The 22,520-nt window shown below is 38.1% G+C and overlaps 2 protein-coding genes across 2 annotated transcripts; one reads left to right on the top strand and one right to left on the bottom strand.

The window, feature by feature from the left end:
* The first annotated feature begins 1,291 nt into the window (after positions 1 to 1,291).
* LOC130720748 (probable polygalacturonase) lies at positions 1,292 to 5,046 on the top strand. The gene is made up of 6 exons (XM_057571441.1): positions 1,292 to 1,505; positions 2,363 to 2,674; positions 3,164 to 3,284; positions 3,392 to 3,566; positions 3,659 to 3,729; positions 4,059 to 5,046. The coding sequence occupies exons 1-6, from the start codon at positions 1,494 to 1,496 to the stop codon at positions 4,739 to 4,741; spliced, it is 1,374 nt and encodes a 457-aa protein (XP_057427424.1). The 5' UTR covers positions 1,292 to 1,493; the 3' UTR covers positions 4,742 to 5,046.
* Positions 5,047 to 8,792: 3,746 nt separating this feature from the next.
* Positions 8,793 to 15,480, bottom strand: LOC130720747 (kinesin-like protein KIN-14I). Its single transcript, XM_057571440.1, has 19 exons — positions 14,961 to 15,480; positions 14,272 to 14,438; positions 14,038 to 14,181; positions 13,615 to 13,851; positions 13,444 to 13,515; positions 13,107 to 13,175; positions 12,896 to 12,970; positions 12,675 to 12,806; positions 12,505 to 12,586; positions 12,278 to 12,373; positions 11,999 to 12,172; positions 11,811 to 11,917; positions 11,551 to 11,729; positions 11,262 to 11,423; positions 10,910 to 11,163; positions 10,645 to 10,808; positions 10,369 to 10,542; positions 9,212 to 9,774; positions 8,793 to 9,114 (listed from the first exon to the last, which is right to left on the bottom strand). The coding sequence occupies exons 1-19, from the start codon at positions 15,064 to 15,066 to the stop codon at positions 8,982 to 8,984; spliced, it is 3,090 nt and encodes a 1,029-aa protein (XP_057427423.1). The 5' UTR covers positions 15,067 to 15,480; the 3' UTR covers positions 8,793 to 8,981.
* Between the last annotated feature and the right edge of the window lie 7,040 nt (positions 15,481 to 22,520).

Genomic DNA, 22,520 nt, shown 5'->3' with positions numbered 1-22,520 from the left:
GAAATATTCAATCTCATCTACTACACAAGATAAATGTTTCCTTTCATTAATGGCTTAATGCGAAATGTCAAGTCAAATTTTCCAACCAAAATAATTCTATACCAAATGTGATATTCACAACTCACAAGTAGCATTTCTAAAATAATATAAGAGCAATGATTGAGGGAAGGAGATGAATTGACCAGACCCGTCCTTGTTCACATGTCACTTAAGTGTGGATTACGTAATTAATTGGTTTTTATATTTAACCAAATCATGAGTACCAAGTGTTATTGACTTATTTCTCTCAATACTCCAAAGCATATAATAGACCCCCATAATCTCCATGTGATAGCCATAGAGGGTTATGTGTCGGCAACGTCCAGATGGAACCTCAAATTGAGATTTTTATGGAAAAAAACTGTTCATATTTATTTTTCAACCACATGGATTCTTCATAGATAATAATTAAATTTAAGTCGAAAACTTGTACATAATTATAATACTAGTTTATTAGATGTTTTCAAAAAATTTAAAAATTACATTTTTTTTAAGAAGACCAAATATATTGATTAAACGGTTGAAGACATAAACGCTAATACATGTGTAGACACTAGCGAAACAACCTTCTTTAATACCTCCTCAATCCAGGCAGACCCTAGAAAAGAAGATGCATGTAGGGCTAGAAAGTCTGCGATCATATTACCCGAACGACGAATAAAAGCAACAAAAACATTATTAAACTGGGAAACTAAAATGCGACAGTCCGCTAAAATAGATGAAAAATAAGAAGCGTCATTGGAAGGAGTCTTCCCGCCATTAAAGAGCTGAAGACAATCAGTTTCAAAGCAAGTACTTCGGAAACCAAGCTCACAGGCCAAAACCATAGCCCAATGCCAGCCCCTGAGCCTCTGCGAGCAACGACGACAACCCCGGCACCAAACAAATTAATAAAATTTGAGATTTCGAATTATTTTTTGAGTTTAAATTATTGTTATGATTATCATTAATTTTACATTTTATGTGTCCTTATTTTATGCCTTGGATTTCACATGGTAGGGTATTATCGGATTACCGTCAGGAGTGTTAGTGATAAGATTAATCTCTCTCCGATATTAAAGTGGGTAGATTTCTTCCGATAAACCTAACAAATTATTTTTTATACACGCAATTTTTAACTAAATGTTTAAGAAGTTCGAGTATTTATCGAGTGTGTTGACATGATTAGGAACTTAGTAAGGTAAATGCCGAGCTGGCTTTTTCCTTTATAGCCGTCGCTTTCAATTACCTCCCCCGTTTATGTTCTTGTTTTCTAGTACTTGGTTTGGTTGGCATTGTTATACCAAGTACCACTGCTTCTCTTCTTTCTCTTTGCTCTGTCCTCATGTTCTTCTTCTACTCCTAGTCCCAGTTCTCTTCCCTCTTCTTCACTCCCTCCTCGCCCCTCGTTCCTTCCCTTCTTCTCGAGGTTGCTGTTTTCACCTTGCTGGGACTGAAGAAGAGGGTAAGATACCATGAAGAGGCTAGTAAGTAGTACGTTCTCTACTACAATTTTCAGACAATTTTTCACTGTGGGGTTCTTTTGTTTTCAAATTCTGTTGTAGCCTGCAAAGTTTTTTTTCCAACCCTCACAATTGATTGATGTTGATGTGGTTTTTGTAGTTATATTGTGTTATAATGTCTGAGATTTAATCATAAATGAATGGCATCACCCTCCCTGAAATCAAATCTTGCAAACAATTTTGTAGGATCATATTTAGATAGGGATTAAGCTGTGGCCAGTTGATTGGGACATTGTCCTGTCTCACAAAATGGGTCTATGGATCTTTTTAGTAACATTCATGATTTATTGCATTCTCCTGGCTTTCTAACTGGAAATCTTCTATTAATGGGTTGCTAGTTTGAATTACATGTTAATTTTGGTTTTTGATAATCCTGTTTATGATTCTTGTAACTCTAGTATTTATCCTTCAGTATCTCTAGAACATGTTTTGGGAAATTATATCAAGCTTAATTAGTTTGCTTTGAGTATAGCTGGTTAACTGTTATGTTGTTTCAATAGTATTCCTGGTTACTCCTTTGGGAAAATGTGAAGTTTTCACACCTTTGATATCAAGTTGCATCTTCTGTCTGTTTGTTTTTGTAAATTATTTTATTTTCCTCTCTAGAGTCTAGCAATGAGTTGGTTCTCTGGGCCATAGGTAAAATCTCTTCTAGCCAAGGCTGAAATGGAATATTTGTTATACTTTTTTATTGTTTGGAAGTTTTTATGATTTGCCTGATTTTAAATTTGATTACATGCTCAGTGTTGGTCTCCAGATTGCATGTCTTGCAGTTTTTATGAAGTCCTTTAAAGTTTTTCCTTTTCTTTTTTCCTTTTCAGGTAACTGTGCTTTTACTTATAGCATTCAGCACTGCTCTGGAAAGCAATGGGGATGATCATGGACCATGTAAGAAAATTACATTGGATCCTAGGCCTCACAGCGTGTCAATATTGGAGTTCGGGGCAGTTGGGGATGGAAAAACATTGAATACAGTTGCATTTCAGAATGCAGTTTTTTATGCCAAGTCCTTTGCTGACAAAGGTGGAGCTCAACTGTATGTTCCATCTGGAAAATGGCTTACTGGAAGTTTTAACCTTACAAGTCACCTCACTCTCTTCCTTGAGAAAGGCGCAACCATCATTGCATCACAGGTTTTCATATTTAATTTTAGTCCTCTTTCAATTAACTTGCTTATTTCTTATAAGAAACTCCAAGGAATACCATACAAATTTGTTTCTTGCACCCTTTCACAACTGTGTCAAGAGAAGTTCAATCATGATGGGAAATTCATGTAGTCGATTTATTTGGCATCATTTACTACTTTCAATCAAATTTATGCCATACAAACTGTGCGGAATGATAAGGTTCGCCTTAATCATATCTGCATCCTAACCAATAGCGTGTATATACAAGTAATGCAGAAGGGAAAATGGAATCAACTTTTATTGTTGGTCTCTAAACCTTGCCTACTCTTGTTATCCTGCCTATCAGTCACCTGTCTCACTTCTGGAGCATGAAAATTGTGTGATTTTTCTGCAACCTACAGAAGCAAAACTATCTATGAAGATATTTATGGAAACACCAATTTTACTCACTATGGAAAAGTTTTTACTTATGCCTTTTGTTTTATATAATTTTAGGATTATGCGCATTGGAGTGTAGCGGATCCCCTACCTTCTTATGGCCGAGGAATTGATATCCCAGGTGGGAGATATCGTAGCTTGATTTACGTAAATAACTTAACTGATGTGGTAATTACAGGCAAGGATATTCTTTCATTACAATAGATTCTTATTTGAAGTTTCTCTCATAGGATGCGCATTGCTTTGTTTCCATACTCAAATTCATGTATTTAATTAATGCATCAGGTTATGATGGAACTATTGATGGCCAGGGTTCTGTCTGGTGGGACCTAATCAGTACTGGTGACCTAAATTATAGCAGACCACATATCATAGAACTTATTGGTTCTGATAATATCACAATCTCAAATTTGACAATTTTAAACTCTCCTTCTTGGGGAATCCATCCAGTATATTGCAGGTACATGTAGCTCATGTTTGTGGTTCCTGACTAACTTGTTAAAAATGGAAGTGTTCTGCTTTATATGAATCCTCTTTACACAATCCATGCAGGTACGTTCAAATTCATAACATAACAGTGCATGCACCGCCTGAATCCCCTCACACAAGCGGAATAGTTCCAGGTAAATTCAGAAGTTGTTAGTTTCTACTTTACTGTTTGTTATAACACAATCTGTATCTTTGAACTGTGAACCTTTTAGCAAACTGAATTTTTTATTTGGCAAGCTTTAAGGGTTCTAAGTATGATTAAAGAAAGAATACCGTTCTCAATTCTCGTTCCCTTTCACAAATCTTCTGATTTTTTTGAAACTCAAGTGTTCATGATCAACATGTGGTTTAGTCTTGTAGTGATAGTTTCATGTACATTGATTTGCTTCAAGGATGCTCTTTTTCTTTTTTCATTGTGTGCATTATGGATCTCAATCATCTCATTACAATTTTCAATTTGCAGATTCTTCTGAGTACATTTGCATTGACAAAAGCAATATTAGCACCGGTCATGATGCAATCGCGTTGAAGAGTGGTTGGGATGAATATGGAGTTGCATATGGCAAACCAACCTTGAATGTCCACATTAGTAGCGTTTACCTACAATCATCATCAGGTGCTGGATTAGCATTCGGAAGCGAGATGTCTGGAGGCATATCCAATATAATTGCAGAGCAGGTTCATATTATCAACTCAAAAATTGGTATTGAACTGAAGACAACTAAGGGTAGAGGTGGCTACATGAAAGACATTTTGATTTCCGACACAAAATTGGAAAACATTCACTTGGGTATCGGCATGATAGGAGACTACGGTTCCCATCCAGATGACAAGTATGATCCTAATGCAATGCCGGTTGTCGGTAGCATTACTTTTAAGAATGTGGTTGGTGGAAATGTTTCTATTGCTGGGAATTTTTCAGGGATAGTTGATTCGCCATTCGCACCTATCTGCCTATCAAATGTGACTTTTTCTATCAGTTCTGAGTCATCATCACCTTCATGGTTCTGTTCTAATGTAATGGGTTTCTCTGAAGAGGTGTTTCCTAAGCCATGTTCTGATCTGCAGAGCTCATATTCAACAAACATTCCCTCTTGCTATTCCTACCAGCATCATCCGTCATCTAGTTATGTCTCGAGCGTGTGAGATCACCGTCTCAAAGTCTAGTCATTCCTTTGATTCAACCTGTACATGTGACACAAAATTCATATTTCATCAAGAACTACTTCATTACAATTTTCCAAATAAAAGGAAATTCTTGATTTAAAATTGTTCTTTCTCTTCAATGAACCTTCCTTTGTCTGTCTATGCAAAGTGTCTAGAGTGGTGTCAATTCCAAATAGTACATTTGTGTACAGCCTCAATTTCTTCATTCATGTACAAGAAATTTTTGATGTTGGTGTACAGCCTAAGACTATTTGCTTTCAATGTATAATTTGGAGTTCTATGTTGCTTGGTTGTCCATATGGCTTGGCTTTGAGAGGGTGTGTAGTGTGCTGGTTTTGACAAAACTAAGTTTTCTTTGCATAGTTTTTATGTTCGATTAATGACTTAGCTATGGTTGTCCATCATGTATAATGTGGTTTTATGTTTTGTTTATTCGTTTTCCTGATTTTCTTGATATTGCATAACCATACATGTGGATGATATTTAGTATGAATGGATCTAGTTATCTCGAATTGACTCTGACAGTTACAAGCCTCTTACAAAAGTTTCTTCCCATAGTTGATTTTGCCTTTAGAATCAATTACAAAAGAAGAATATGAAACATGCTTATTATTAACTTTGAATTTTTGTACATTGGTTTTCCTAATTTTCTTGATATTGCATAACCAAACATGTGGATGATATTTAGCATTATTGCATGCACTTATTTGTTCTCAGAATCGATTTTGACAGTTAGAAGCTTCTTACAAAAGTTTTTCCCAGAATTGATTTTACTTTTAAAATCAATTACAGAAGAATTGCCGAACATGCTCATTGTTACCTTTGAATTGTTTTGTTCATTGGTTTTCCTGATTTTCTTGACATTGCATAACTAAACATTTAGATCATATTTTGCATGACTGGATCAACTTATCTTTTCTTAGTGTCAACTTTGACAGCCATAAGCCTCTTTTGGTTTTAGAATCAATTACAGAAGGATTTCAAAACATGCTAATTATTAGCATTGAATTCTAGGATGTTTATTCTGTTATCATGATGAAGTACAACCATTCTTAAAATTAACAAGGATAGGAATCGTAGAGTGCTCCATGTTCCTGTCCAAATGGGTAAGTGGTGTTGATCCATTTCAAGCATTTCCTTATTGCTAGACAGCTAGTTATTCCTAACTTAACTCAACATCTTCACAGAACCAAGCATTTCCTTGTTTCCTTGTCACCTCCAATTATATCAATGGCAGTTCATTGTTCCACTCCCACCCAGCTAGGGGAACCCCATAACAACTCACATCAAATTTGTTATGGAATCACCACTAAACTTGCATGCAAAACTTGGTGATCAACTGATCATTATCACCAAATCTGCTGGTGACACGTTCCATCACATTTAATATTATGGTACCAAAATTTTTCAGACATCTTGTGACTTGAAAGGAATCTCAACCCCTGATAAGACATTCTTATTCTTTATCATAATCATATAACTATGACGGGTTATGATTGTGAGCTCCCAACCACAGCCAAGACAGGTGGCCAATCCTTTAAGCGAATCTAAGCGAAGTTGAGCTATTCAGAGAATCTTTCAAAGATGGATTGAATGATTGATCCAACCATTTTGTTAAAACAATAAAAAACATTGCCACCCAATTTGTCTGCAACTCTACCTGAACATTTTTCTTTTCCAAAGTAAATACAGCCTCCAAGAATTTATTATTGAACTAGTAACTTATGTAATGCAAAAAAAAATCAAACAATTTGCTGTCAGAAGTTTTGGCAGCATGTTAAGATGCATATAAATATGTCCCCTGCTTTAACTTTCACCATACTAGTTTCAAATTTTGCATATGTTACATATTCATAGCTATACTTCTGCTTGTAATAAAAGTATACCCAGTGTTAGGTTTGCTTGACATGAGCAACAAATATTTCTGAGTTCATCTCACACCAAATCAGATGGCAGATGTCAAAATATTAATCACCTCAACTGTTAACTGTTGTTATGGGATATTGGCAAGGGAGCATGCCCAACTGTTTCCTTTCCTCATGGTCACTCAGTTCACCAACATTGTAGATAGCATATAATGTGCGACCACAAAGGATAGCAAATAATTCAATTCGTTCGAGTTGGAATTGTTAGCTGGTGCCTGAAAAGAATAATTATTAGCCAAGTGACAAAATAACACTCTCCAACAGAGAATTTATAGTGTCATTATTTGTTTTGGCGGGCGCAAGCAGCCACACGGACGACAGTCGTCTTGGACATCCCAAAAGGCACACAAGCACGTGTGAGCATCGTGTTTGTTGGTCAAGACAATCAAAAGGCAAAGCTAGCGCTCGGCCAAAGGCTAACTGACTAAATAAATGACTAAGTTACCAAAAGCTAGTTACAATACAAGCTAGCAAAGGTTGGAAATTCTCATTACTACGTTATTCATACATTATAAATATAGGTTTGATTATTCTGTAAGTGAGCATTATTCATGTGCTCATACATAATTCTTTCATTCTTAGAGAATTTTCTCTCTTGGTGCCTTCATTGACTTGAGTGTTGGAGTGCTATTTGCAAGTACGTCCACTGTCGTGGACACATCACTCCTCTTTGCTCACCATCGCACTCTCCACCATGCACCGCTATTTCTTGGCCTGAGGGACATTCCTCATACTCTCTAGAAGAACATTTGGCGTTATATGCGATGAATTTGTAAATTAGTTCCCATCAACATGGAGAAAATTCCATTTTCTCAAGCTATTGAATTTTGTCGACATAGAACCGTATATTGGGGAAACGGATCCAAAAGAACATTTGTCCCTTTTTTTACTCATTTATTGTGTTTATTGGAGCCCATGACGCCTTGTAGAATCTTTCTGCTCACCTTGAAAGAGAAAGCCTTATGCTAGTCCTAGTCCCAATCTCTTCCTCCTCCATCTATTCAAGGATGGAATGAGTTTTCAACACAATTTGCCAAACATTTTGTTCTTGACCATCCTCAGTCGGAAAAGACATTGGAGCAAGGCAAGGACAAAACGTTTAGTGATTTCCTTGTTAGGTTTCACAATGAGGTTAATTATAGCAATATTTAATTTAGATGCAAAGACAATTTTGTGACTGTTATATGAAGCATGAGGCGTGAGACACTCTCATACTTCATTAACAAGACCATTCCCACAAAGTCTGTGGGAATTTTGTGCTAGAGCTTCACAATACATTGAAATGGATGAAAATCCGGTCATCTCAACAGAATATTAACTTTATTGCTTGGCTGGTGGAGGAAATTCCACGAAGGGTCGGAAAAAGCACTTGAAAGCAATGATCAAAGTTGTCTATAATTCAAATCTTAAGAATCATGCTGACAACTTAGTGAAAACCTTTAGAAATGAAGAATTCGAGACGATGAGGCTAACCAAAATTCTCCGATGGTGATCTCAGCCACTATAGCCAATTCAGAAATTTAAAGAGTGTATATAACTGAGATTCAATAATGAAATCAATAAGCTTTCCATTTATTTTAACTAACAGCAGTTGCAAGCCTGGTAGAAGAGGCCATGGATTCAACAAAACATACTAAAAATTGCAGTTGGACATCAGGTGTGAGAGAATACAAACTGTTTAATCACCTTTGCAAATTGTTTAAAAGGCGATAGCCAAATTATTTTCGCCACACATGGTGCAAATCCTATCAATTTTGATGCCAGAATTTTATCTTTATCAATAATTTGCAGCAAAGTGTTGAAAGAAGTTCGGTTGTTTTTCTTTTTTTGATGAATGAAGGCAGGCTTTAGACTGTTTGGATTGCATTTTGGGATGACTTTTTTTTTTGCTGCAAATTAGACTTTTTTTGTCTGTAAATCCTTCAACAGTTGATTCTAAAATTATAATCAATTCATGGGAGAAACTTTTGTGAGTAGCTATTGGGTTTCAAAACTGATTTTGAGAAAAGAGAAGATAATCCAGAAGGTGCTAATATCTTAATTAAACACCCATGATGAGTGATGCACACATGGTATTATCGAACAAAAAATAAAGGGAAACCTGGTACAAGCAACAGGCCTTATTGCTCCATCCATTATATGTGTAAATAGTAAATACAAGTATCAAAACTTACAAACATAACCCAAAAAAAGTGATACTGCACAAGCTCTCTGTTCTCTATCTAAAAGATTGGGAAAAAAATGAAAAAAGAAAAAAAATCACTCTTTTTTACGTGCCTGACAAGTAAGCATTTTTACTTTCTACTTCCAGTCTTACGTTTCATGTCAATTGGAGCTGGATGCCTTCCTGTTCGATGTGAGACACCACCATTTGTTTGTTTGCGTGAAGGTGAAGGACCAAGAGAAGAAGAATGAATACTGTTCTTGCTGCAAATTTTGCAAAAAGATTATTGATATCAGAAAGGGGAAAATGCAATGAAGCTATGAGTAAACAAAAGCTGTAAAAAAGAGCATTTTGCATTACCTCAATTCTGGGCTTTTTGCTGACTTTGAGATAGGTTTCCTAGCCTTTGATCCATTGCCATTGGCTATGCTGGTAAGTTTGGAATGATTAAATTGCCAAAGTAAGTCAGGTTCTGAGGAATCACTGGTTGCAGCATCAAGATCATCCATGTCATCTGAACCCGCAATGTTGAACTTGTTGCCACCCATGAACGTGTTGTATGGTCGTTCCGAGTAAGTTTTGGAAGAATCTTGGAGATATTTCTGATAAAAGACCTCGGACATTTGCTCATTATCTTCTTCCCAACACCCTAAGATGTTCGCGGTTTTTCCTGCATCTTGCTTGTTTACCATGACTTTATCAACCCAGTCTCCAGAACCAGTTTCTTTATCATCTTCCCCAGAGTTTTGTCCTGGACTTTTCACTGGGGGCCAGGGTGGTGAATTCGTTGATATCTCATCAAAATCAAAGCTCTGAGTTTTTTTCCTTAATGGGGTGGTATTACTGTGAATCTCTGAATTTGTTGACATCTCATCAAAATCAAAGCTCTGATTTTTTTTCCTTAATGGGGTATTATGGTGAAGCTGCAGGATCAACGGTCAAAATCCCATCAGGTTTCTACAAGTTATAGGAATAATCCACAAGTTTGCATGATCTATTTTTCTTGAATATATCATAACAGTGAATGCTATTAACTATGCTCTCCAACCAGTAAGTAAAATGGCTGCAATAATGCTATAGGTCTCTAATTCGTGCATGAATTAGTTCACTGCGCCAGTTGGTGGAAAATTTTGAAACCATTCAGCATTGAAATATAACTAGTAATCCACAATTTTGAGGATCAATCGATTTTATTGGTAAGCTTGAATTTTTCCTAAACATGATAGGGAATTGAGTACATAAAACTCCATTTGAGGATCCCATTCTATTAGTTGCATGTTTGGATACCACGGTGAAGACAAAATCACGGTGGAAAACCACAAAAGCCAAGAGAAGTTGCTTCTGTACACCATGATTTTTGCTCCAAAGTAATATCAGAATTTCCATTCTAAAATTTCTGAAAATTAAAGGGGATTATATTTTTGCTACATCAAAGACATTTTGCTAAATATGGGAAGTTAGACTATTTTTTTTCTTAATCAACATAAGAAAATAACCGGACGATAACTCATACATACCTCTGTGTTGCCTACACCAACCATAGGTTGCTGGCACCCAATATCCTCACCCCACTGGTTTGCATGATAAGGTGATAGCTCACTAGCTGTTCTCCCATATTTTCCAGAGCTGCCAGACAAAGAATGTTCTGATTCTTCTTCCTTTCTTGCCAATGCAGCCTTAAGGTTGGCAATCTGAAACACAATTCAAAAATTTAACTAAAATGAGCTAATGAAGTAGTAAGACTTCCTAGGATTATTAAGAAGAACGGCATAGGTCAAATGCTAAAAATCAACCTGTTCTTTGAGCTCTTTGACATCTGCCCCGTCCTTGTTTACTCGAGCAGCACCAAGTTCAACTGTTGCAACTCTTTCTGCAAATTTTAAGGTGCTAATTGTTTCTCCAACAGCATCAACCTCTGGACTTATGTGCACAAACATTAGTGTCTTGGCCTGTCCTCCTGAAATGAACCCAACCAACATATTGAGAAATTCAAATATGAGGGAAATGCATAACTCAGGAATAGGGAGGAATATACCAAACCGATTTCTTAAACCTTACCAAGTGAATCTTGAAGTAGTTGTGTGAGTTTGCTATTTCTGTAAGGGACATGGTTGTTTTTCTGAGCAAGGGAAGCAATGACATCACCCAGAGCTGAAAGAGATTTGTTAATATGCTGTGCCTCTTTCAGTCTATCTCCTGTGGCCTCAGATTTATCAACCCTCTCACTTCCCGCCAAGTCAACCAGATGCATGCATCCTCGTAGGACCGCTCCGGATGTCAAGTCTCTTCCTTGAACATGAACAGTCAAGCAACTGCCATATGATAAGTAAAGAGGTCAATGGTTAACTGTATCATAAAAAGTACCATCATAGAAACAAAGAATGGATAAACAATGCACGGGATATAATACCTGTGAGATCGGCTACTACGGTCATTAAGAGCTGTTGCTCCAACTGCACGGTTCCTTTGGCCCAGGTTCATCAGTTCAATAACATCATGTGTTGATGATACTGGGACAAGGCTTGCATCTGGTACACTGAGTCCTTTATGAGAATTACTACGAATTTCTAATGTATGAATGGTTAAGGGAAAAATTCATCAGTAAAAGCTGTTTCCATCTAAAGCTTAACCAATGTTTAAAAAAAAAGCAGAAGTAACTAATATGTTCTATAATTTTAAGGTAACAGCTAAAAGGATATCTTTTGTTTGTTCCATCAGAAACCAACAGATCCCTGACTTGCTCATTATAAATCTCAATCATTTGAACAGACACATCATAGCGAAAAGTGCCCTTTCTTTGATCTGCTGTAAGAAACAAATCACTCAGAGCCCTGTAATTTACACCTTGGCTTTTTTCTGTAATCTCTTTCGGTCCGGTCTACATGAGAAAAACATAAATAAGAAAATTGTCATAAAAAATTGCAAGTTTTCTCAGGTGACAACTTGAAGTGTATCTTACCATAGTGTAAGTTTTTCCTGATCCTGTTTGGCCATAAGCAAATATGCAAACATTAAATCCATCAAGAACGGACCTAATGAGTGGCTGCATATCGGAGAAGACCTCCGCTGGACAAAAGAAGAAAAAAAATCAATATATACTAAATTTGGGTGTTCCTGAAGATAAATGAAACAGAAAACTAAACCAACCTTGAGCTGCAGATGGTCCAAAGACTTTGTTGAAGTTGAAGGATCTGCGCCCTTTCCCATTCTTTGAAGGAACATTAATTGTGATAGTTCCATCTTCTATACTATCCACTGAGCTCAAATAATTTGATTGCCTAGATAAGAAGGGCCTTACTCTACAGTACACCCTAATACTTCCTAATCACACAAAATAGCCCACCTTAGTTTTGTTTTGGCATGAAACCCTTACAAGACATGAATGGATAATAAGCAAATCAGTCAAACAGTAATCTTATATATTACCCTTAAGATCCTGGACTTGATTGTATAGTTTGCGATTTTCTTCAAGAACTCTATGATACCCAGAAGCAGCATGAGCTAAGCCATGAATGTGCATGCCTGCGAAGAAAAATGGAGATCAAATACAGTGCAGCATCTCATGCGCCATTGATAAGGCAAAAATAAATGGAAAGAAACAGTATAGCAATGAACTTAAAATAAATTGATAAAAAACGTAGGCAAAGTATTACCTAGATTGGAGAACTCCTCATGAAATTTCATCTGCATGAACTGCATTCCAGCTTTGGTGGTGTGAATTGTATGCTTTAGTGCCTACAGAAACACAAGTTGGTAATATTTTAATAATAAATTGGAAAATTGAGAAGCTAAAATGATTCATTATATCTTTGCTGCTCCCTACTTGAATATCATTCTGGTGTTGATCAAAGAGCATTTTCTGCTTCAGAAGTTGTCTTTGCGAATCCTTGTCAGCAACATGTTTTTTATGGCTGAATTCATCTTTCTTTGTTACCACAGGAATCTTGTTATTCGCCTAACCAATAAAATCCAGGTAACTTTAGGAATACAAGAATTTTCAAGTTTCATGGAGGAATCTGTTAAATGTGAGGGAAGTACTGTTACCTTTTTATCTGCCATAACAAACTTTGACATAGATCCATTGCTTTGGGACACAGGAGCCCTTGAAGTTGTTTTTGGCTGTAAGTAATGAGATAAATATAACCAAGAATACAGCTTGTCATAAAAATCAATTTTACCCAGGACAAGTTACTTTTTTAATCCTAAAAATTGAGTAAAATAGAAGGCATATAATTTGAGGTTAAAAGTGTTGTACCTGTTCACCTTGGCTTGCTATGCGATGCTCAAACTCCTCTACAACCTTATTTAAGACAGATTCAACTAACTGTTCCACGCAGAAGAACAATTTAACTTTAGGCGAATAATATCAGAGGCTAGTGCAGTAGAGCTAGATAGGACTATCAATTCTGCATTTAGGATGTGGTTTTTAGTGTTTCAATTAAATTAAATTATGGTTTGAGCTGTGCAATTTTCAGATGCATTATAATGTAGATGTAGTAAATACTTAACACACAACAATGTAATAGACTTAAAGTCATTTCTCTAATTTAATGAAGTTCTTTTGTAAAACAAAGAAGAACATATCCCCTTACCATTGGAACTTCTTCTGGCTTCTTATCTAACAGTATTGCACGAACAAGCATACCCAAAGAATAAGAACCAGACTGCAACCACAAAAAAGAAAAAATTCCATGTAGTTATTCTTTCTGATCAACTAGAAAAAACCAGAGCACATATAAATATCAAGATTAAATGTTACCAACCATTTTATTAGACTCAACATCAGAGGTAAAAGCAGTGAGAGATTTTTCACTGCAGGACGAGTTCCTTGACAAGGAATTAGTAAATGGCTCTGAGTTTTTTCTCACAAAAGATTTTGAAGATATTGTTGGCTTGATAGTTCCACCAAATTTCCACACACCATCAGCACCAGTTTGTTTCCATTCACTATAGGATTTAAGGGCCATGACACTGTTAACAACCCAGGCTGATTTTCCTCCCTGAAAACATAAACATATGATTAAACACAATAGAAAAATAAAATGTTATTAAACTTCCATAGCATGTAATGTTTTAAAGTGCCAAGGTATTATCTGTTGTTGTGTTATTAACAATTCAATTCACCATGACAAATTTGTTAAATCAGAAAAATTGAAATAATAATAAGTATCTAGTCCTTCACATACTTGTTCCAGATCAGAAGCCTCAAAGGTAGGAATTCCAATTTCCTGGATAGCATCCAGAAAGTTCCTCACATTTTCAAAATACTGAAATGCCGATAAGGGTGCTCCATCAGGGATTTGTGCAGAATCAACAGGACTCTCCACAACCTTAAACATCATATAGAGTTTACATTAACAAATGAACAATATCCAAAAAAAACAAGAGTTAATCAAATTAGGGCCAACCACCAAGCTCACCTTGGGTACAGCACCTGGTTGAACCTTGTTTAGAACATTGCAGAGAATGATCCCACTCCTCAAACCAAGCCTAAACTCTTCCTCAGAGGGCTCTGCTGGTAAATCTTTAGCAGCAACAACTCCAACCATTTTTCTCAGCCACCCTGCCGCTTCATACCTTCTGAATGCTGCATTTCAAAGATTATCATTTACCAGACTCAGGATAATTGATACAAAATCCAGAATTCCATATAGCTTTTTTCACAAGAAATTGATATGCATCAAGCCAAATAGCCAATCAATCTTCAGTAAAATCAATAAGAGAGAAAAAGATGGTAATCAAACACATTCATGAAAATTATCACAGTTAGACCCCAGAACAGTTTCCAAAAATTTCCCCAACATATTCAACAATCAAAAAATAGCTTTTTCACATGTTAGATTGCATAATTTTAAATCGCGGTCGGTCGTGGTTGAGATTGCGGCTATGATCCTCTAAAATTTCTGGAAAGACCACAAAAGCAGTTGCAGACCTCAAAATTCCTTTGATACTACAGTACAAATTGCAGTTATGGAGGGCAATTTAAAACCATGGATGAAGAGGAAGATAGAGCTACACAACTGAGAGGCTTGTCACAATGAAAATTGCATCCAACCCTCAATCCAAAACTGATTTTTTCCAAAAACCCAGAAAAGCATTGAGAATTTACCAGCTTCTTCTGCTTTTCTAGATTCCAAATCAAGATCCTTGAGGCGACCATGCTGTTGAAGCACATTCTCCACCACTGACGCCACTGAAAACGACAATGCCGCCATAACAAACGACACCAGAGAAACTACTATCCAAACCGCAAAGTTGACCTCTCAATTCAACAATTCAATTCATCAACATTGTCCTCAGTCCTCACCAGAGAGAGCTAAATTTCAGAAGAATGAGAGTCCCTCTCTGTCTGTTTGATCTTTATATTTGATGATTGATGATGGTGATGATGTTGAGTGTTGTTGAGGTTTCTCTCTTTCTATCTTTGTTTTAGCAATTTCAAACACAGAGATTCTTGTTCTTGTTCGCTTTTTCTCTTTTCACTGTACAGATACAGAGTGGTAGCACAAATACCTCAACCTTTTCCTTTCTCTAACCGCTTTATACTCTCACCCCCACTACTCTGTTGCTTCAGCTCCGAACCTCTCTCTCTCTCTCTCTCTCTCTCTCTCTCTCTCTCTCACGTTGTTGTTTCCAAACCTCTCTGTGTTTGTCAACTTTAATACATAGTTTTTTGTGGATTTTAATGTTTTGTTTTGTTTCCTAACCACGTAGCTTCTATAATGTGCTCTTCATCTTCGCTTCAAGGCGCGTGAACTTCAGTTTCCAGAGAATTTTTACTTTTTTTTATTAGGGAAAGTAGACAGAACTACCTGTTGGTGAATATCACACCGTTTGAGAAAGTGGGAAATTTTGGGCTCCATTAATTTATTTATTACTTATTAGTTATTATTATTGCTCCTAAGTGAAACTTTTCATAAATAATTTGATACAAACTTTGATTGTTGTCAATTTGCTCAAGTGTAATTAGGTGGTTTATTTTCATTACTTGCTTCAAGAAGGGAACGCCTCGACGGATTATTTTTTGCTAAACTTGACAACTTCGTCGTCTTTGACTATAGATGTTTGGCATATGCCTCCTTTTGGCGTTGTTCCTCTTTTGCTGGTGGATGCTATGGGTACAAAGATTTTGGGGCTGGAGTTTTTGTTTTCTTTCTCATTGTCTACCAAAAAAGATACAATTAAGTTTTTTTTTATCAATTATAGTAACTGTAATTAAATTAAAATCATGAAATTACTTTGCACAGAATGCCATGTATGGAACGAATGCATTTATAGGACACGCTTATCTTGCTGATTCTTAAGTGGCCACCAATCCATGACTTGTCATTGACTCTGTTTTGTGAATGTTTGAACACACGGTATAAAATTACGGTGAGATTAAAATTATGGTCGGCAATAATAAAAATTAAAGAACGTTACTTTTATTCGTCGTCATTTTAGCTTTTACTGAATCAACGTGTATTTAAGCATGCATTGAGATTTATAACATGTTTATATCAACTTCTCATAGTTAATTTTGACATTCATACTCTTCAGAATTGATTTAGAGTTTAAAATCAATTGTATAATCATTTCCAAACATTCACTTAATAAGCTAATGGTACATTAATGTTACACATACTTTAGTTTTTTGAAGAAGTGGTTTTGGACTCGATGAGAAATGATTCCAAACACACTTTTAGCTTAATTGGTTGTTCCTTTGTTACTAGAACCTTATCTGTATTTTTTTTCTTCTAAGCTAATTGAAGTGTATAAATTAAGCCATGATATGATTACAGTCACTTAATCCCATGACCATACATAACCCACCCCTATTCTATATTCTGCTGCCAACCCAGAAAATTAATAATAAAATCAAAGGGGGAAAAATGAAAATGAAGTACTATGTCCTGCCTAACTTAACTTAGAATAAAATCCCCCGCCTTTGTTGTTTAAAAAATGTTCAAAATTCTTTAAGAAGATGGAGGTGGTTGGGTTTGTCTACTTCCCTAATGCTCATCCACAAACTACCACGTTGATTTGGTCAATCAACTTTATATTTCAAAAGCACTAGTTTGTTCCTTGATTCAAAATATAAGAATTCCTCAGTAGGTCCCTCTCTGGCCGTTGGAATTTCAGATTAATCATGGTTTTACAATTATTTACTAAGATGATGATGAACTTGTAATGCTTAGATTAGATGCTCCTACATATTGATGGATTAGAATTAGAATTTTGTGACAATGTGTTCAGTTCAGCTTGTCACGTCATTGTTGTCTTTTTTTTTTGTGAATAAGTTATTAGCAACGACAGAACGTGCATAAGAGTGCAATTCAACATTTTGATACATCATGGGTGTGAAGGTGGTTAAGTTTCTGTTCTGTACTAGGGCAAGCTTATGTAAGAGAAAGACAAAAGGTAAACCCTAGCAGAGCACTAAAATAGCAAAACTACCATAAAAGGAATATTCTCATTAATGCTGAAAAAGTTGGTCTCGTACAAGTGGATGACCTCCCCTTTTATAGAGGGGGTGGTCATGATATGGATCTTTCCTATATTTGGGCCTGACAATCAGGGCCCAAATCCCCGTACACATAAGACAAATCCAAAGGAATCTTCCAGCTGGCTTGTGGGTCCATCACCTAAGGGAGGGCAATGAAGCTCGTCATGTTGCCTTTCCCGCCTTGGCTATCGTCAATGGTTTATTGTTCATTTTGGGCGGGACATAATCTTCTTTATGTCCCGCCCAGTCCACATGCCCCCAAGACATGAGACTCGAGTAAAGAGTTGAAATGTCTTCATCATGTTACCTAGTAGTTCGCCTCTATTGTTTATTCGTTCATCGCCATTTTACCTTCGTTGTTACATCGCCATTTTCACGCTTCGCCACCTTTGTTGCCGTTTCAAAGATATGTCGCCATTAATCATAACCGTCAACCACGTCTTTTCAACTGACGCACGTATCCTTATTTTCCGGGATTTCGTCATCATTTGTTATAAATGCAATCTTCAGTTGCGCGTCTCGAGGAGTAATGTCTTTTCGCTTCCTAACTTTTCGAATTTCAAATCCCACGATCCCACGATCTTCCCCCACTCATTCTCTCTCTTCCTTTCTCTCTATAAAATCCCCTTTTCACTTTTCATTTTTCACTTTTGCTCTGAAAACCCTTTTCACCGCAGCTTTCATTCTCTTCTTTGAACTCCGGTGAACCTTTTCTTCCTCCGGCCGTCGTCATTGCGCGGTGCTCCCCTATCGCCGACGTTCTCCTTTCTCAAATTCACGTTTCTCCCTCTGGTTAGTTTTTCTCTTTCTTGAGACTCTTCGTTTACTTCTTTTTTCTGACTCTGTTCATCTTCTTTCTTCTTTTAACTCTGTTCATCTTCTTTTTACTTTTAACTCTGTTCATCTTCTTTTTATGAAACTGCCTCGCATGTCTTTACCAAACGCTAGCCTTTCTTCCCTAGAACTTTCTTCACCCTCCACGGAGGAGGAAGTTGTCGCCCCTTCTATAATTGAAATTCATTCCTCGCCTTCTACCCATGATGATTCCGGTCCCGCCGGCTCTGTAGACTCAATTCTCTCCTCTAACGGAGATTTGTCTTCACCTGAATGGCGCTCTGACGTGCATTTAGTTGAAGATAAATGTCTGTTGCATTCTATCTGGAGCAGCGTTGGGAGCATTAGTTCGCTTCGAATTTCTGCTCAAGGGTTCACGAAGATAGATCCCGCCACCTCGAATAATGAAGATCATCTGTTGAATGTCCTCCCATGTGGCGAAGATGACTGTGTTCTGTTGCGTAAAGAACCAGACGATGGATCGCCCGATTTTTTCTTTGTTTATGGCTACTTCTTCTTAGATTTAAACATTAAACTTCCTTTCTCGCCGTTTATATGTCACGTTCTTTCTTTTCTGAATGTGGCGCCTTGCCAACTCCAGCCCAACGCCTGGGGTTTCCTCCGCTGCTTTGAAATTCTTTGTGAACACTTGAGTTTCACTCCAACCTATCCCTTGTTCTTCCTTTTCTATAAATCAGTCACCACTAAACCTACTTCTGTGAAATGGGTTCCACTATTAGCCCGTAAGAACATGAGTCGGTTTACCGCCCTTAAAAGCCATTACAAAGTATGGCAGAAGAAATACTTTAAAGTTGTGGAGTCGCCCGAAATAAAGAACTTGTTCCGAGATTCTGACAATAACCCCCTCTTCCCTTTTTACTGGACAAAGAACCCTCGCCGAAAAATATCTGTTTCATACGACGCCTTGGATGAATCTGAACAAGGCGTCGCCGATTACCTCCGCACACTACCAGTAATTTCCGGTCACGACTTGATTGAGGCGTCGAAATCCGGCACTTTAAATCAATTTTTTAGTAAGTTTATAATCTTTGTACGTAACTTCTTTTTCTTTTTGTTCATGTATCTCGTCTAATTGATGTTTTCCGTACAGCTACGATGGGAAAAGGCAAGGTTGACGCGAACCCACTCAAGATGAAGGAGTACCTCGCCCAGTCTGCTGCGGCGGCGAAAAAGAGGGCCGCCGAAACTGAGCAGAAGAAGAAGAATGAAGGTACCTCGGGTTCTGACAACGTCAAGGACCCTAAACGTCAAAAAACTTCAGGTGCTGCTGGTGGTAAGCCTCTCCACCAATCAACTCTTGATTCAAAAAGTCGTCCCGCTGAGAAAAAGAAGGGACATGACAATGTCCCGCCCCCTCAACAAGATTCAAGCACGCTGATCAACCGCCCATCAACTCCATTTGGCCAGGCTGGGCCTAGTTCAGCCATTGGTGGCGAAGCTCCTCCCCCCTTGCTGAGCTTGTCGGATCCTCACTTCAATGGGCTGGAATTCATGACCCGTACTTTTGACAACCGGATTCACAAGGACATTTCCGGTCAGGGTCCCCCCAACATTGCTTCCATGGCGATCCATCACGCACTGTCTGCCGCCAGTACTGTAGCGGGAATGGCTCAGTGTGTGAAAGAGTTGATCTCAGCCAAAAACCGTTTTGAGAAGAAGGCAGCTGATTACAAGACAGCCTATGAACGGGCTAAAACTGATGCTGAGACCGCCAACAACAAGCTGAAATCTGCTGAGGAGAAGTGTGCTAAATTAACTGAAGACTTGGCTGCTTCGGACCTGCTTCTTCAAAAGACCAAGTCTCTTAAAGAAGCCATAAATGACAAGCACACTGCCATTCAAGCCAAATATCAAAAGTTGGAGAAGAAACATGATCGCCTGAATGCTTCCATCCTAGGGCGTGCTTCTCTCCAATATGCTCAAGGCTTTCTGGCGGCCAAAGAGCAGATCAGTGTAGTTGAGCCGGGCTTTGATCTTTCCCGCATTGGGTGGCTGAAGGAGATCAAGGATGGTCAAGTAGTTGGTGATGATGACATTAGCCTCGATCTCCTTCCCCAATTCAATGATGAGAGTGAGCCTGAGGAAGATGGCGAGGATGGGAATGAGCAGCACAGGAATGAGGATCAAGGGAAGGAAGATCCTCAAGCTGGGACAAGCCAGGGCAACAACGCCAACAACGAGAACCTGGCTTGAATTTGTTTTTATTTTACGAAGTTGAAATTTTTCTTTGGGCATTGCCCTGTTTTATTTTTATTCCAAATCATGTATGGGCATCGCCCCCTTTTTTCTACTTTAAATGGATATCATCTTAAGTTCATTCGTTGTTTTTAGTTGTTCCCAACTTTCGTTGTTATATACCTTAGCCGATTTTTCGACGAGGCTTGGTTTCTAGTGGCCACTAGAATTGCCAAGGCTTTTAACTTTTGAAGGCGATACTTTCTTATTCCGAAAGGTTTACTCGCGGTATTGCATACCTTGATACGATTTGCATTGCATGAACTCGTAATAAAAATTCAAAACATATATGATTCTGTTGAAATGATCTTTTCATTAATTTTCTTTCGTATGGGAACAATTGTCCCTTCATTACAATTGTCGCCTCATTAAAAACCTTTCCAAAGAAAGGGAAAAAGAGTGCGACTTTGTTCACATTTGTTGTTTCTACTAACTAAAATACTGCTTTAGATGAGAGGCGTTCCATGTTCGTGGAACCTTTTGACCGCTTAGTTGTTCCAACTTATAAGCTCCTCCTCCAACATCGCCAATAATCCTGTAAGGCCCGCCCCAGTTGGGTGAGAGTTTGTTGTGTTTATCGGGCATTGTATTTTTTCGGAGCACTAAGTCTCCTACCCTCATTTTTCTTGGCACCACTTTTGTTGAGAATTTTCTTGCCACCTTCACTTTTCCCGCCTCATTTCTTATGTGGGCCTCTCGTTGTTCCTCGGGCAGCATAATTAGATTTGCTATTAAGTTTTCTCCGTTGTCATTTTCATTAAACCGAGCCACTCGCCAATTTTGATTTTCAATTTCCACTGGGAGCATGGCGTCAGTTCCATAAGTTAGACGATACGGGGTTTCCTTTGTGCTTGACTGCTCCGTGGTGTTGTATGCCCAAAGAACGCCTGGTAGTTCCTCCGCCCAAAGCCCTTTTGCCTCATCCAGTTTCTTCTTTAAACCCTTCAGGATAACTTTGTTAGCCGATTCAGCCTGCCCATTGGTCTGTGGATGTTCTACAGAGGCAAATCGCATCTCGATTCCCATTTCTGTACAAAATTCTCGGGTAACACTACTTGTGAATTGTGTTCCGTTGTCCATTACTAATGCCCTGGGAACCCCAAATCTACAAATAATCCTTCGCCATAAGAAGCTCCTGACCTTAGCGGCCGTGATAGTTGCTACTGCCTCAGCCTCTATCCACTTAGTGAAGTAATCAACCGCGACGATGATGTACTTCATTTGTGCCTTCGCCACAGGGAATGGTCCTAAAATATCGGTCCCCCACATGGCGAACGGCCAAGGCGCCATCATGGTTGTTAATTCTTCTGGTGGAGCCTTGTGTAGGTCAGAAAAGACTTGACATTTTTCACATTTCTTAACATACTCCAAACAATCCTTCTTCATCGTTGGCCAATAGAATCCTGCTCTTATCACCTTAACTGCCAAGGATCGCCCGCCAATATGACTAGAACACACGCCTTCGTGGACTTCCGCCATTATTCCGAGGGCGTCCTTGATATCGACACATTTGAGCATAGGAGACATGATTCCTCGCCGATACAACTCTCCATCCACCAGTGTGTAAAAACTGGCTTCCCTTCGTTTTGCTCTCGTGTTCAAATCATCCTCCTTTGGTGGGTTCTCTAAGAAGGTTTTAATCGATTCCATCCAAGATACCTCGCCCTCACTGACTGACTTTACAGCTTTCAACTTTATTTCTACCAAATCAATGCTCGGGCGAGGCAGGGTTTCTTGAATGACTGTCTGGTAGTTGCCCAATTTCCCTGTGCTTGCCAACTTTGCCAACACATCAGCCCTCTCATTTTGTCCCCTCGGGACATGTTCTATTTTGATTTCTTTGACCTCCATCATCAATCTGCGCACCACTTCCAAATATTTGGACAGTTGCGGATCCTTCACCTGGTACTCACCTTTCACTTGTTTAACCACTAACTGCGAATCTCCTTTGATAAATAACTTCTGGACTCCCAATTCAATGGCCAACCTTAAGCCGGCAATTAGAGCCTCGTACTCAGATTGATTATTGCTCGCCTTGAACTCGAACTTGAGAGACTGTTCAATGATCATTTTATCTGGACTTTCGATTGTTAT

Source organism: Lotus japonicus, chromosome 5, assembly GCF_012489685.1.
Source record: "Lotus japonicus ecotype B-129 chromosome 5, LjGifu_v1.2".
NCBI lineage: Eukaryota > Viridiplantae > Streptophyta > Magnoliopsida > Fabales > Fabaceae > Lotus > Lotus japonicus.
This window is presented reverse-complemented; position numbering and strand designations above follow the sequence as displayed.